The 15,335-nt window shown below is 41.8% G+C and overlaps 1 protein-coding gene across 3 annotated transcripts in view; it reads left to right on the top strand.

The window, feature by feature from the left end:
• The window catches only part of PRDM16 (PR/SET domain 16), a 678,281-nt gene that overhangs the window by 650,287 nt on the left and 12,659 nt on the right, over positions 1–15,335 (top strand). For all 3 annotated transcript variants that reach the window (XM_056544409.1, XM_056544408.1, XM_056544407.1), the window contains 3 exons: positions 768–845; positions 6,162–6,331; positions 9,476–9,650. In XM_056544409.1, the coding sequence (XP_056400384.1) occupies positions 768–845; positions 6,162–6,331; positions 9,476–9,650 (423 nt within the window). The remainder of the gene's footprint in view (positions 1–767; positions 846–6,161; positions 6,332–9,475; positions 9,651–15,335) is intronic.

Raw genomic sequence — 15,335 nt, 5'->3', positions numbered from 1 at the left:
ATTTCCTCTGTAGTATTCAGCAGCTAATAAGTACTGGAAGGATTAGGACTAAGATTTTTGAATAGAAGTCATATACAAATCTGTTTAACTTTCTGGAGCCAGTTGATTTGAAAAAAAAGGGGTACTCCGGTGGAATAGTTTTTTTTTTTTTTTATATCAACTGGTGCCAGATAGTTAAACAGATTTTCATATGACTTCTATTCAAAAATCTTAGTCCTTCCAGTACTTATCAGCTGCAGAAGTTGAGTGGTTCTTTTCTGTCTAACTACAGTGCTCTCTACTGACACCTCTGTCTGTCTCAGGAATGGTCCAGAGCAGGAGAGGTTTGCTATGGGGATTTTCTGCTACTCTGGATAGTTCCTGAGACAGACAGCGGTGTCAGCAGAGAGCACTGTGGTCAGACCGAAAAGAACAACTGAACTTCAGCAGCTAATAAGTACTGGTAGGATTAAGATTTTTTTTTTTTTTTTTAATAGAAGTAATTTACAAATCTGTTCAACTTTCTGGAGCCACTTGATATGAATTTTTTTTCATGGAATACCCCTTTGCCCAATCTCCTCCTATGATATTGACCTGTTTCATTTCATTTCCTGGACTGTGATGGTCAATCTGAAGGTTACTTTATAGAAACTTGGTGCCAGAACCTGGAAAATCTTGTGGATCTTCACAGACCCGCCAAGTCTGGTCACCCATTGGATGTGGATCTTCAAGATGGGTGGTTATAGTCACAGGGTGATATACATTGACTGTCTTTGTCTTATTATCAGGTACTGTGGAAAAATCTTTCCAAGATCTGCAAACTTAACAAGACATCTCAGGACCCACACAGGAGAACAACCATACAGGTGGGATAAAGCGACTTTTCACTATACTATTCTAGCATGACTTTCCAAATTCTCTCAAAACCTAACAGCCATGGTCCACAAGACGAGGCACTGGAGGTGGCCATGTATCTTCAGTAGCTTTCGGCAAAAAAAAGGGCTACAGTATTTCTCCCATCCTCCCCATACATGCATGGTTTAGTGCTCCCTATACATAAGACATCCCTAATACACATGATAGTAAGCCAGTCTCTGCCAGTATCAGTGACTTTGGCTTATTTTGCCCTTATGTGTATGGATATGTTAAGTAATGGTTTGACATTTTTGGATTAAGTTGATCGTGTTTAGAATGTTTTGAAGTGTCCAAAAGTCGTATAAACTTAGAGTTTAGTCAAGAGGTCTCTGGAGTTCCTAGGTAATGTTGACAGCTCTACCAGAACAATGAATGGGACTGTAATGGTCATGGATAGCTCATGGGACTGCAATGGTCATGGATAGCTCATGGGACTGTGATGGTCATGGATAGCTCATGGGACTGTGATGGTCATGGATAGCTCATGGGACTGTGATGGTCATGGATAGCTCATGGGACTGTGATGGTCATGGATAGCTCATGGGACTGTGATGGTCATAGATAGCTCATGGGACTGTGATGGTCATGGATAGCTCATGGGACTGTGATGGTCATGGATAGCTCATGGGACTGTGACGGTCATGGATAGCTCATGGGACTGTGATGGTCATGGATAGCTCATGGGACTGTGATGGTCATGGATAGCTCATGGGACTGTGATGGTCATAGATAGCTCATGGGACTGTGATGGTCATGGATAGCTCATGGGACTGTGATGGTCATGGATAGCTCATGGGACTGTGACGGTCATGGATAGCTCATGGGACTGTGATGGTCATGGATAGCTCATGGGACTGTGATGGTCATGGATAGCTCATGGGACTGCGATGGTCATGGATAGCTCATGGGACTGTGATGGTCATGGATAGCTCATGGGAATGTGATGGTCATGGATAGCTCATGGGACTATGATAGTCATGGGAAGCTCATATGACTGTGATGGTCATGGATAGCTCATGGGACTGTGATGGTCATGGATAGCTCATGGGACTTTGATGATCATAGATAGCTCATTGGACTTTGATGGTCATAGATTCGCTCATGGGACTGTGATGGTCATGGCTAGCTCATTGGACTTTGATGATCATAGATAGCTCATGGGACTTTGATGGTCATGGATAGCTCATGGGACTTTGATGATCATAGATAGCTCATGGGACTGTGATGGTCATGGAGGGCTCATGAGAACCCATTAACTTATCGAGAAGTGAAGCTGTGACAAATGACTGGCAAATATGTCAAAAAGTTAGATAAAACCAGTGGGTGATTTTATAGCATAGTTGAACATTGACTGTAACAAACACTTGACAGGGACTGTGACAAACACTTATTTAATCTAATGGGAAAAAAGTGGAATCATCATCACAATGTCAGATAGACACTTTAAAGCAATAGGGATGACAGGATAACAAGGCTCCTTGACCATTTTAGGACACAGATTCTTTCACAAAAATAAATGTATCTCAATGATGTCACAAGCTCACAGATATTTGATTGGCTGAAGTCTCATGAGAACTCATTCAACCCCCAATATGGCTGCCTCCTTGATAAATGTATTTTATATCCACATCCAAGAGAAAGTGGCCCAATGTAATCCTAGAAATAGCATTGATGTATTTCCCTTGGCTTGTCCAACAAAAATAGTAATCTATGTATTTGGTGTAAGACATCGGCTATAGACTTGTGGTTAGAATAGTTCCCCAGGGATCCGATGTTTATAGAACAATTTAATTGTCATCGATTTCTCTTCCTCTCGGACAAGTCTGACTGTCAGCTTAATAGTTTGGGAAGTTTGTTTTGTGAATGTCTGTTCCATCCCGTGAAGTCCGATTCTGCAAACGGCTTGGAAGGAATTTACAAAAAAAAAAAAAAAATAATAATAATAACGATGATTTTCTTGCCTCAATATTTTCACCGTCATCTCTGCCAGTTCTCAAGGTTCAGAAAAGGCAAGACGGCCATGTGCTGCGGGTGACTAATGGGAAATATTATAAATCATAGAGGCCACTTATTGCTCCATGTTGGGTAAATTGGATTTATCCAGTTTTGTCCAAATTTGGCTTCTGAAGATGTTGGCGTCTGTTTTAATAGGAAGTTGTGCGGGGGCTAAACTTGGTGAAGAATGAATGAATAGCAGTGAACGGGATTTAGAGGGTTTCAGCTTGACCGGTTGCCCAGGGCTCATCACCCATTACTTCCATTGTCCTGAGTAGCCAGTGTTTGCACCCTAGTGCCACATTTGGTGCCCAAACCTACGGAAAAGTAACTGTTACTTGCCCCATGTTTGATGGAACAATATGATATTGGGGCACCTATGGAAGGAGACCGAGGTTCCTCATCTCCAAGGAGTTTTGGCTGTGGCACCCCATTCATCTCCTGCACCGGGTGAACTTCGCTCCCAGCCGGATGACTGGTGATGCGGGGCCGGAGGCTTGTGATGTCACAGCCACGCCCCTCAATGCAAATCTAAGGGAGGGGGCATGATGGCCGTCACGCCCCCTCCCATAGACTTACATTGAGGGGGCATTGCCATTGCAACCAACGCTCTAAACGGACGCTGGGTGCAGCAGGGAGCTCGTGGGGGGCCCAGCGGCTGTACCTCTGCGATCAGACATCTTGATAAGGGGCAGAGTATCCCTTTAATATTTGAGTATAGACTATGAGCCTTAATGGGGAACATGGACCAATTTAAGTGATGACAAGCTTTATACATCGCTGCAGAATATGTTGGCGCTATATAAACGGAATTCTTATTATTATGTACATAGCTTGCACCACGTTGACTACAACACTTCAGTCCGTGTACGACCCCCCATCTTGCAACGCAATGAGTAAAATATTAGTAGACATCTATATGGTCAAGGAGGTTATTGTGTCTTTTTTTATTGGGGGGGGGGGGGCAGGGCGTCAGTTTATTAGGTGGCGCGTTGGCACCTCCAGCTGTCTCCGAGTTAAGTAGCAAAGATAAAGTATCAGAACCGGCCTGGATTAATTTGTCTTAAACATGGTTTTAATCTGCGCCGTAAACCAACACCCGTCAGCTTTCTAAAACACTTACCGCCTTCCTCATCGTTTAAGCAAACAGAGCGGTGGATGGTAAGACACGAGCTGAATGACTTAAGTAAATGGATGGGAATTAATCATTATCCTCCTCATTTTATGTGCTGGAATAAAGTGCCATCTAAGTGTGAGGTGGCGGGGAGCTGCCCTCCCTACTTCATTTAAGAAAACATCAGATTTTTGCCGGTTTTACCTGCCAAAAATGTTTTAATTTGTGATTGCGCTTACATTCTATTTATGTTACAGTCTGGAGGTTCGTTTTATTTCTTTTCACTTTTTCGCTATTTTTCCTTATTGGAGGAGACAAGGGAGCCGCAGATGTAGGGTTCACTTCTCAGCGTGAGCCACTTCTGGCGACCCGCGTCAGGACGGAGCCCCAGGTCACATGGTGCATTTAAAGGGGTACTCCGCCCCTATACATCTTATCCCCTATCCAAAGGATAGGGGATAAGATGTCAGATCGCGGGAGTCCCGCCGTTGGGGACCCCCGGGATCTCGGCTGCAGCACCCACCTGTAGCGGCTTCCGGAAACGCTGGAGGCTTCGGCTCCCGACCACGGTGACGGAAGATCGTGATGTGACGACTCCGCCCCCGGGTGACGCCACGCTCCACCCCCCCAATGCAAGTCTATGGGAGGGGGCGTGACAGCCGTCACGCCCCCTCCCATAGACTTGCATTGAGGGGACGGGGTGTGACGTCACATGGAGGCGGAGTCGTGATGTCGCGATCTTCCGTCACCATGGTCGTGAGGCGTTCGGATGAGAGCCGGAAGCCATTACAGGTGGTTGTTGCAGGTGGGAGTTGCAGCCGAGATCCCAGGGTCTTTGGATAGGACATAAGATGTATTGGGGCGGAGTACCCCTTTAAATGGGGCATAAAGAGGCCAAGCTGTGGGCAACGTGGCATAATTATCTGTAGATTTAGGAAATATCATTATACATCAGCTGATAATCTGATATACATGGCCAAACCACAGGAAACTAATTCCAGAAATGTAAATTTTTGGAAGTAGTTAGGCGGCACATGAAAGTTACATTTCTGCTGCCATAGGACAACCAGATAAATCGCCTCTCTATAGCTTCGAGTACCATTTGAAAGGTAAAATTCTCCATTGACAATATATAAACCAGTATGACTCCAGCTATGGCAAAACTACAACTCTCAGCATGGCCGGACATGCTGGGAGTTGTAGTTTTGCAACAGCTGGAGGCGCTCTGGTTGGGAAACACTGGTATAGGTTATGGTGCAACATTCTGGAAGTTGCCCTCCGTGTTACTTTACATCGGACGTATTGGACATTGTGCATGTTCCTTATAGGGTGAATTCACACTATTTTCTCATGTTGTCCGTTGGGTCTGCGGCTCCAAGTCATCTCCAAACTGAAAGGCATCAGGGGCTCCGTAGTTTTCTTAGCTCCAATTTACATTAACTAGTTACAGAATTGACAGGGTTAAAGGGGTTATCCAGAAAAAAATCTTTTTTATATATATATCAACTGGCTCTAGAAAGTTAAACAGATTTGTAAATCACTTCTATTAAAAAAATCTTAATCCTTTCAGTACTTATGAGCTGCTGATGACAACTCTCTGATGACAACTGTCTCGGGAGCTGTCCAGAGTAGAAGCAAATCCCCATAGCAAATCTCTTCTACTCTGTGAAGTTCCCGAGACAAGCAGAGATGTCAGCAGAGAGCACTGTTGCCAGACAGAAAAGAACAACTCAACTTCAGAAGCTGATAATTACTGGAAGAATTAAGATTTTTTAATAGAAGTAATTTACAAATCTATTTAACTTTCTGGAGCCAGTTGATTTAAAAAAAAAAAAAAAATATATATATATATATATATATATATATATATATATATATATATATATATATATACCTGTGTAAGCTGGAAAATCAAAGGGAACATCTGTCAGGGTCATGTGTCACTGTACATAAATTATAACTGGATTAACACAATTAGTAAAAATAAATTTAATAAATAAACAAATAAATAGATAAAAACATTTCCTTTCCAATTCTCTTTCTTGTTTTGCATTTCCTGATTTGTTTTTCTTGTTTTGTGTTTCCTGAATTTTTTTTTCTTGTTCTAGTTTTTGCTTTTTCTCATATATTTTTATTTATTTATTTATTTTTTTAACAGATGTAAATATTGTGACCGGTCTTTTAGCATTTCCTCCAATCTCCAGCGGCACGTACGGAACATACACAACAAAGAGAAGCCTTTCAAATGCCACTTGTGTAATAGGTGTTTCGGCCAGCAGACGAACTTGGATCGGCACCTAAAGAAACATGAACACGAGAACGTTCCAGGTAAGTGGTTGTAATGGGCGATGTGCACAAAGCGCTGATGGTACAGTGACGACGGAAGAAGGTTAGGTTGTGATCGCTGTTGGGGGGAAACTTTGCTCTTCTAACTGACCCTAAGTAAGTTTAAAGGTTTTATTTTATTTATTTTTTTAATCAACTGGCTCCAGAAAGTTAAACAGATTTGTAAATTACTTCTATTAAAAAATCTTAATCCTTCCAGTATTTATTAGCGGCTGAATACTACAGAGGAAATTATTTTCTTTTTGGAACACAGAGCTCTCTGCTGACATCATGACCACAGTGCTCTCTGCTGACATCTCTGTCCATGTTAGGAACTGTCCAGAGCAGCATATGTTTTCTATGGGGATTTTCTCCTACTCTGGACAGTTCCTAAAATGGACAGAGGTGTCAGCAGAGAGCACTGTGCTCGTGATGTCAGCAGAGAGCTCTGTGTTCCAAAAAGAAAAAAATTTCCTCTGTAGTATTCAGCAGCTAATAAGTACTGGAAGTAATTTACAGAAGTAATTTACAAATCTATTTAACTTTCTGGCACCAGTTGATTTAAAAAAAATAAAAGTTTTCCACTGTAGTACCCCTATAAAGGGGGTAGTCCGGGGACCTAAATATATCAGACACTTATACCCTATAAACATGGTAAGAGATAAGTGTCTGATTGCGGGGTCCAAGCAATGGGACCTACTGTACTAGTTACCCATCCTTGGGGTGCTTTGGCTCCCATTTTTCTGGACGAGCGTAAGTGACGGCTATTCCACCAGTCACCGGCTGAGGCGGTACATCTCTGCGGCCGGTGATTGGCCAAGCAGGTTGTCACCTGCACTCGTTCAGGAAGGTGGGGGCCGGAGCGCCCCAAGGAAGGGTAAGTAGACAGGGCCCAATACAGGAGATTTTGGTTGGTCCCAGCCGTCAGACTTTTCTATACTGAAGGGTTAAAGGTGTTATCCAGGAAAAAAAAAAATTTTATATATCAACTGGCTCCAGAAAGTTAAACAGATTTGTAAATTACTTCTATAAAAAAAAAATCTTAATCCATTCAGTACTTATGAGCTTCTGAAGTTAAGGTTGTTCTTTTCTGTCTAAGTGCTCTCTGATGACACCTGTCTTGGGAACCACCCAGTTTAGAAGAGCTTTGCTATGGGGATTTGCTTCTAAACTGGGCGTTTCCCGAGACAGGTGTCATCAGAGAGCACTTAGACAGAAAAGAACAACCTTAACTTGAGAAGCTCATAAGTACTGAAAGGATGAAGATTTTTTTAATAGAAGTAATTTACAAATCTGTTTAACTTTCTGGAGCCAGTTGATGTATATAAAAAAAAATTCCCTGGATAACCCCTTTAAGACAGTTGTTTTTTCTGTGTTAATACTTGTCTGTTTAGTCGAGTCGAGCTTGTCATCTGGCCCAGGGACATTTTATATCAACTGGTTTTTATATTTTACTCCAGAGGGGGAAAAAAATAGTTTACAATTTATAAAAAGATGTAAATTACTTCTATCTAAAAATCTCAAGCATTCCAGTACTTATCAGCTGCTGTATGTCCTGGAGGAAGTCATGTAGTCTTTCCAGTCTGACCACAGTGCTCTCTGCTGCCACCTCTGTCCATGTCAGGAACTGTCCAGAGCAAATCCCCATGTCGAACCTCTACTGTTCTTGACAGTCCCTAACATGGACAGAGGTGGTAGCAGAGAGCACCATGTCTGACTGGAAAGACTACATGACCTCCACCATGACATACATCAGCTGATAAGGACTAGAAATAGCTGTCTCTTCTAATCCCTCTATGAATATGAATGTTCGGCTCGGCAAAGCATTCACATGTTTTGAATCGAGACAGGAGGGGAAAGCCACTGCCTGACAGTGTACCACTTTGAGAACAAAAAGATCAGGCACTTGCAATCCAACATGCTCAATCCTTCTCTCCCCAACATCACTTGTTGAGAGTGAAGCTGGGTTCACATCACGTTTTTGCCATACTGTTTTCAATCAGTTTTTCTAAAGAAAACTGTATAGAAAAAAAAAACGGATGGAACAGTATGGGAAAAAGTAAACCGCATGCGTTTTTAAGCCGTATACTGTTTTTAAAATTGCATACGGTTTCGGTCCGTTTTTACTAAAAAAAAAAAAAACATGTTTTTGAAAATTTTATTTAAAATAAACAACTTTTTAAAAATGTTAACTTTAGGATGCAAATGCGCATGTGCAAAGTTAAAACCTTATATGGTTTTCCCGCATGGAACCGTATACTGGTGCGTTTCCCATTGACGTCCATGTTAAAAAGAAACGTATGCGGTTGCAGTACGGTTTTTAAACCGGAGACAAAACCGTGGTCAACCACGGTTTGGAGTACGGGGAAAAGATGTATTGCAAGCAAATCTTACGCAACCGGATACATCCGGTTGCGTACGGTTTTCCATTATTTGTCTATGTGAACGGTTTTCAATACGGTTCCATACATTTTCAATAATAAAAACGTATACGGGAAACGTACTTGAAAAACGCGATGTGAACCCAGCCTGAGTTAGGAGGCCCAACATGTGTGAAGTTGTGGTCCTCACTAGAGATGAGCGAACTTACAGGAAATTCGATTCGTCACAGACTTCTCGGCTCGGCAGTTGATAACTTATCCTACATAAATTAGTTCAGCTTTCAGGTGCTCCCGTGGGTTGGAAAAGCTGGATACAGTCCTAGGAGACTCTTTCCTAGGACTGTATCCACCTTTTCCAGCCCACTGGAGCACTGGAAAGCTGAACTAATTTATGCAGGATAAGTCATCAACTGCCTAGCCGAGAAGTTTGTGACGAATCGTATTTACTGTAAGTTCGCTAATCTCTAGTCCTCACCATTCTTCCCTGGGGTAAACATAGGACAGTGTTTCCTAACCAGGGTGCTTCCAGCTGTTGCAAAACTACAATTCCCAGCATGCCCGGACAGCCTTTGGCTGTCCGGGCATGCTGGGAGTTGTAGTTTTGAAACAGCTGAAGGCACGCTGGTTGGGAAACACCGATACCTTCTGACCCATGACTGGAAAAAATCTAGTAATAAAATTATTATTATTATTATTTTTTTTTTTGTTCTTATGTTCGGTCGCGTTAACAATTCTCAAATTCTTTTTTTATTTCTTTTTCGTCCAGTGAGTCAGCACTCAGGAGTAATCGGAAACCACCACGGAACTAGCGTCTCCTCCCCCAATTCCGAATCCGAAAACCATGCACTTTTAGATGAGAAAGAAGATTCCTATTTCTCAGAAATTCGAAACTTTATTGCAAATAGCGAGTTAAATCAAACTTCGAGTCTAGGAGAAAAAAGGTAAAAAAAAAATAAAAATAAAATGTTTTTATTATTATTATTATTATTGTTATTATTATTATCATTATTATTATTTCTCTTTTGCTAAGAAAAACAATTTTTTTTTTTTTTTTCGTATCTACTGGTTCCGGAAAGTTAAACAGATTTGAAAATTACTTCTATAAAAAAAAATCTTAATCCTACCAGTACTTATCAGCTGCTGAAGTTGTGTTGTTCTTTTCAGTCTGACCCCAGTGCTCTGTGCTGACACCTCTGTCTGTCTCAGGAACTGTCCAGAGTAGGAGCAAATCCCCATAGCAATCCTCTCCTGCTCTGGACCGTTCCGGAGACATCAGAGAGCACTGTGGTCAGACAGAAAAGTACAACTCAACTTTAGCAGCTGATAAGTACTGGAAGGATTAAGATTTTTTTAAATAGAAGTAATTTACAAATCTTTTTAACTTTCTGGAGCTAGTTGATATGAAAAAATTGCTTTTCACCGGAGTACCCCTTTAAATGTGTTTTTCGAGACTCGGCTTTGGTCCCTTCATTATTACTTCATTTTCTCTCTGGCAACTGTGAATAAATGAGACACTGTTAAAGGGGTACTCCGGTGAAAAACTTTTTTTTTAAAACAACTGGTGCCAGAAAGTTAAACAGATTTGTAAATTACTTCTATTAAAAAATCTTAATCCTTCCTGTACTTATTAGCTGCTGAATACTACAGCGGAAATTCTTTTCTTTTTGAAACACAGAACTGTCTGTTGAATCACGAGCACAGTGCTCTCTGCTGACATCTCTGTCCATTTTAGGAACTGTCCAGAACAGCATATGTTTGCTATGGGGATTTCCTTTTACCCTGGACAGTTCCTAAAATGGACAGAGATGTCAGCAGAGAGCACTGTGCTCGTGATTCAACAGACAGTTCTGTGTTTCAAACGGAAAAGAATTTCCACTGTAGTATTCAGCAGCTAATAAGTACAGGAAGGATTAAGATTTTTTAATAGAGGTAATTTACAAATCTGTTTAACTTTCTGGCACCAGTTGATAAAAAAAAAAAAAAAAAAAAGTTTTTCACCGGAGAACCCCTTTAAATAAAGACAAATTGTATTATGTCACTTGGGGGGGGGTGGATTTACGTTTAATCGGGCAGATTGCTTATAAAATGTGATAAGTTCAGTAAGAGCCGACCGTGCTGTTGTCAGCCAGCTGCGCTGAAGAATCTCGCTAGTTCTGCGTAAGCTTTCCTTAGGATGAAATTTGGAAGAGAAGCGACCCGCCAGGTGCAGCCTATAAATCACATCATGGGATTTGGACCGTCCCAAAAAATGATTGTTATTCATGGAAACATTGTGATCTTCTAATTTGAAGGGTCAAGATTGTTGTCTTTTCTGCATCTTAATACTTGCCTGTTTAGTCTAGTTGTAGCGGAGTCAATCTTGTCATCTGGCCCAGGGTTATTTTATGATACACCAACTGTTTCTTTTACTTTGGACACTTAAAGGGGTACTCCGGAGAAACTTCTTTCCCCGTGGATGTACATGTGCTTTAAAACCGTTACAATACAAATTGTAGTTTTAACGCTTTAAAAGGGAACTCCGGTGGAAAACACATTTTTTTAAATCAACTGGTGCCAAAAAGTCAAACAGATTTGTAAATTACTTTTATTTAAAAATCTTAATCCTTCCAGTACTTATCAGCTGCTGTATGCTCGACAGGAAGTTGTGTAGTTCTTTTCTGTCTGATCACAGTGCTCTCTGCTACCACCTCTGTCCATGTCAGGAACTGTCAAGAGCAGGAACAATTCCCCATAGTTAACCTCTCCTGCTCTGGACAGTTCCTGACATGGATAAAGGTGTCAGCACAGAGCACTGTGGTCAGACTGGAAAGAACTACACAACTTCCTGTCAAGCATACAGCAGCTGATAAGTACTGGAAGGATTAAGAATTTTTTAATAGAAGCAATTTACAAATTTGTTTAGCTTTCTGGAATCAGTGTATTAGAAAAAAATAAATAAAACCACAAGCACATTCATGGAATACAGTGTAAAATAATCTGACGTGTTTCAGCATCAAACCTTCATCATAGAATAAGGCTTGATGCAAAAATGTGTCAGATTACGATACATTTTTATTTTTTTTTACCCCGTGGATGTACATGTGATTTTAAAGCATAAAAATAAAAGTAGAAGAGTAAATGCTTTAAAACCACATGTACTTCCATGCAATACAGTTTAATATAATCTGACGGGTTTCGGCATCAAACCCTAATCAAGGCTTGATGCCGAAAAATGTGTCCGGTTATATTACACTGTTTTCTGTGGGTGTACATTTGTTTGAATCGTTACAACAAAAGTAAAAGTTTTAACGCATACCCGTAGTGATGGATTCTTCTTCTACTGTAGATTTGCTCAGCACACTGTGGGAATCCTAGGAGGTTTGGTGGTAATATTTATCATGGGATAGTATTGTGCATTATTTTACTCTCTTTTTTTTTTCCAAAAAAGTATTGGGCAGCTTGTGACCTCCATGCTCCTTGACCCAGTCCCATTAGCGATGGTTACTCTTGTAAAGCCAGCCGTACATTTTAGGTAGCTGTTGGCCATACACTTGTTCAACCAATAGCCATCTTGTCCAGTAGCCCCAGACTAGACATGGTCAGATCAGGTTCTCAATGTAGCGAAGCCACAGCCACTGTCAAACTCCTCTAGTGGCAGATCATCTTTCCGAGAACAAAAGGATTGGGCAGTCAAAATCCAACTGCCCAATCTTTATCTCCCTGAAAAGGGTACTCTGCTGCTCAGCGTTAGGTACAAAATGTTCCAAACCCTTAGAGCCGGCATCGGGGGATCGTGATGTCACGGCCACGCCTCGCTCCTGACGTCACGGCCACACCACCTCAATGCTAGTCTATGGGAGGGGGCGTGACACGCCCCCTCCCATAGACTTGCATTGGGGGGCTGGGGCGTGGCATCACAATTGGGCGGGGACAAGACATCACGATCCCCTGGCGCCGGCTCTATGTGTTCGGAACATTTTGTTCCTAACGCTGATCTGCGTAGTACCCCTTTAACCTTTCTTTCTTCTTTCAATACAGTGATCCCCCGACCTACGATGGCTCCGACATACAATAATTTCAACATACGATCGCATAAACAGCTATCCATCAGCGCAGACTGCTTCAGCTGCTGTCAGATAGCCGTTTAATGTGTATACTCCGGTGAGTGTCACTCACCTGTCCCCGACGTTCCGGACCGTCTTCTTCGGGCTCCGCTGCATGGCTGTCACTCTCCTTCGTCGTCATCACATCGCCACGCACGCCATCCAGTCATCCAATAGGAGCGGCATGTGAAGTGACATGATGATGGCGATGGAAAGCGACGATCTAGGGCAGCGGTGACTGTCCGTAGCGGGGGTGGGACAAGCGAGTATAACTTTCTATATTATTATTGCACAGATCCCTCAACATACGATGGATTCAAGTAATGGTGGTCCATTTGGAACGAATTACCATCGTATGTTGAGGGATCACTGTAATTACTGTAGAGCCAACCCCATGACTTCAGTTCGATTCCTGTAGAACCATAAGAACCAAAGATTCCTGAAAAATCCTCCCTATAAACCACACATTCAGCATTAATCTCCAAAGTCTGGGAGATTTACGGAGTGTGAAGGATGGAGCGGGGGGGGGGGGGGGGGGGCGTTAGTCAGTCCATTATGAGAGCGAAATTAAGTGGCGGGTGTATTAATGAAGGACACTGCATCAATTATCTCCCGGGACAAGAGGTCCCATTCTTCATCGCTCAATCACGAGCCTTCACCAGCAGTGTGACCGCTCTTCAGATCACCCCCGTCCCCGGTTGGGGCCTGCAGCCTGCAGTTATTTGTCTAGAAGCTGGACGGTATAGGAAGCTTTCAACACAATGTTAACACTGTTTTTGTTGAGTTGGTTTCTCAGGCTCTTAGGTTAAAAAGCCGATTAGATTTTTTTTTTAGATAATATAGCGGCTACATTGTCCTGTTATATAGGACCTTGGCTTACAGAGTTCTAAGACGTTAGCAATAACTTATTAGTGTTCGGGTTTATTACTGGACATTTTAGCTTCATTATGTAAATTGAAAAATGTTTATTTTTGTTGAGTTTCTGTAAGTTTTTTTTATTTATTTTTTTATATCATAATACAATGAATTATTACGATAAAAAAACAAAAACAAAACAAAAAAAACAATGAAGTGATCAGATGTCCCGAGGAGAAAAATACGCTGTGGGGTACATTCCGAGGGTAGCCCCTTATTTCTGCCATTTAATAGACTCCGATGACCCCATAGGCATCAGCATCTCCCATGAGCGTTACCCGAGGAATAAGTGATCGCTTATTCTGTGAATCGTTTATTGGGGTATATTTGGGGTATATAGACAAAAAAATAAAAAATAAACAATAAATAAATAAATAAATAAATAAATAAACACATAAAGCTATTCCCAGTGTGAACTGTGGCGCTTATTCATACTGAAAACAATAAGCACAGTAAGCGCCAAAGTGTGTGCCAGAAGTCGGCCTTGAGGATGGAGGGGTCCTCCAGTTCCTATTATTATTATTATTATTATTATTATTATTATTAATATTATTATAATATGAATAATAATAATAACAATAATAATAATAATAATAATAATAATTATTATTATTATTATATTGATTTTGCTAAATAATCAATTTACAACACAGTTTGCGGTGGTTAGGGGTAGAGATGAGCGAAATTTTAGTAAATTCGATTCGTCACGAACTTCTCGACTCGGCAGTTGATGACTTATCCTGCATAAATGAGTTCAGCTTTCAGGGGCTCCGGTGGGCTGGAAAAGGTGGATACAGTCCTAGGAAAGAGTCTTCTAGGACTGTATCCAGCTTTTCCAGCCCACGGGAGCACCTGAAAGCTGAACTAATTTATGCAGGACAAGGCATCAACTGCCGAGCCGAGAAGTTCGTGATGAATCGAATTTACTGTAAGTTCGCTCATCTCTAGTTAGCGGGGGTACAGTTTTTAAAGGAACAATCCAAACAAATGATAACACTGTGGTTATGCCTAGTCACAGCAACGCCTCCTAGTGACCTCATGCCCCTCCCCTCTATTCATGTCTATGGGAGGGGGCGTGACGGCCGTCACGCCCCCTCCCAAAGACATGAATAGAGGGGCGGGGCATGACATCACTAGGGGGCATGGCCGTGATGTCACGTCCCAGTCTCGGAGGCAGTGCCCGGCACAGAAGGCTGGAGGCTGCACCGAGATCGCAGGGGTCCCCAGCAGCGGGACCCCTGTGATCATACATCTTATAAGATGTATAAAGCCGGAATACCCCTTTAAACTTTAGTTAAACAGCGCCCCCGGTGGCAGGAATTAATAGAAAGAAGAGAATCCTTTTCTGAGAGACTTAGTGGCTCCCACTACGGATCCTTTCGCAGTTCTCATTCTTTACGTTTCCGCTCAGAACACGCTCCACAGTGCGTCGAAAATTGGAATATTAAAAAAACAACGTCAACTAATGTCAAAATAATTCAGGAGAATTCATTTGCCTAATGAACAAAAGGCGTAATGAAGCATCTGTGTCGCATTTCACAGGTTATTCCCCAATGAATCTCATTAGCGTCTTGTTTAAACAAACAGGGTGTAGTTCATTTCAGATTCCCACACAGGCTGCAAATGTCG

The sequence above is a fragment of the Hyla sarda genome, chromosome 10 (genome assembly GCF_029499605.1).
Source record: "Hyla sarda isolate aHylSar1 chromosome 10, aHylSar1.hap1, whole genome shotgun sequence".
NCBI lineage: Eukaryota > Metazoa > Chordata > Amphibia > Anura > Hylidae > Hyla > Hyla sarda.
Note: the sequence above shows the minus strand (reverse complement) of the source record. Positions and strands in the feature narration are given on the sequence as shown.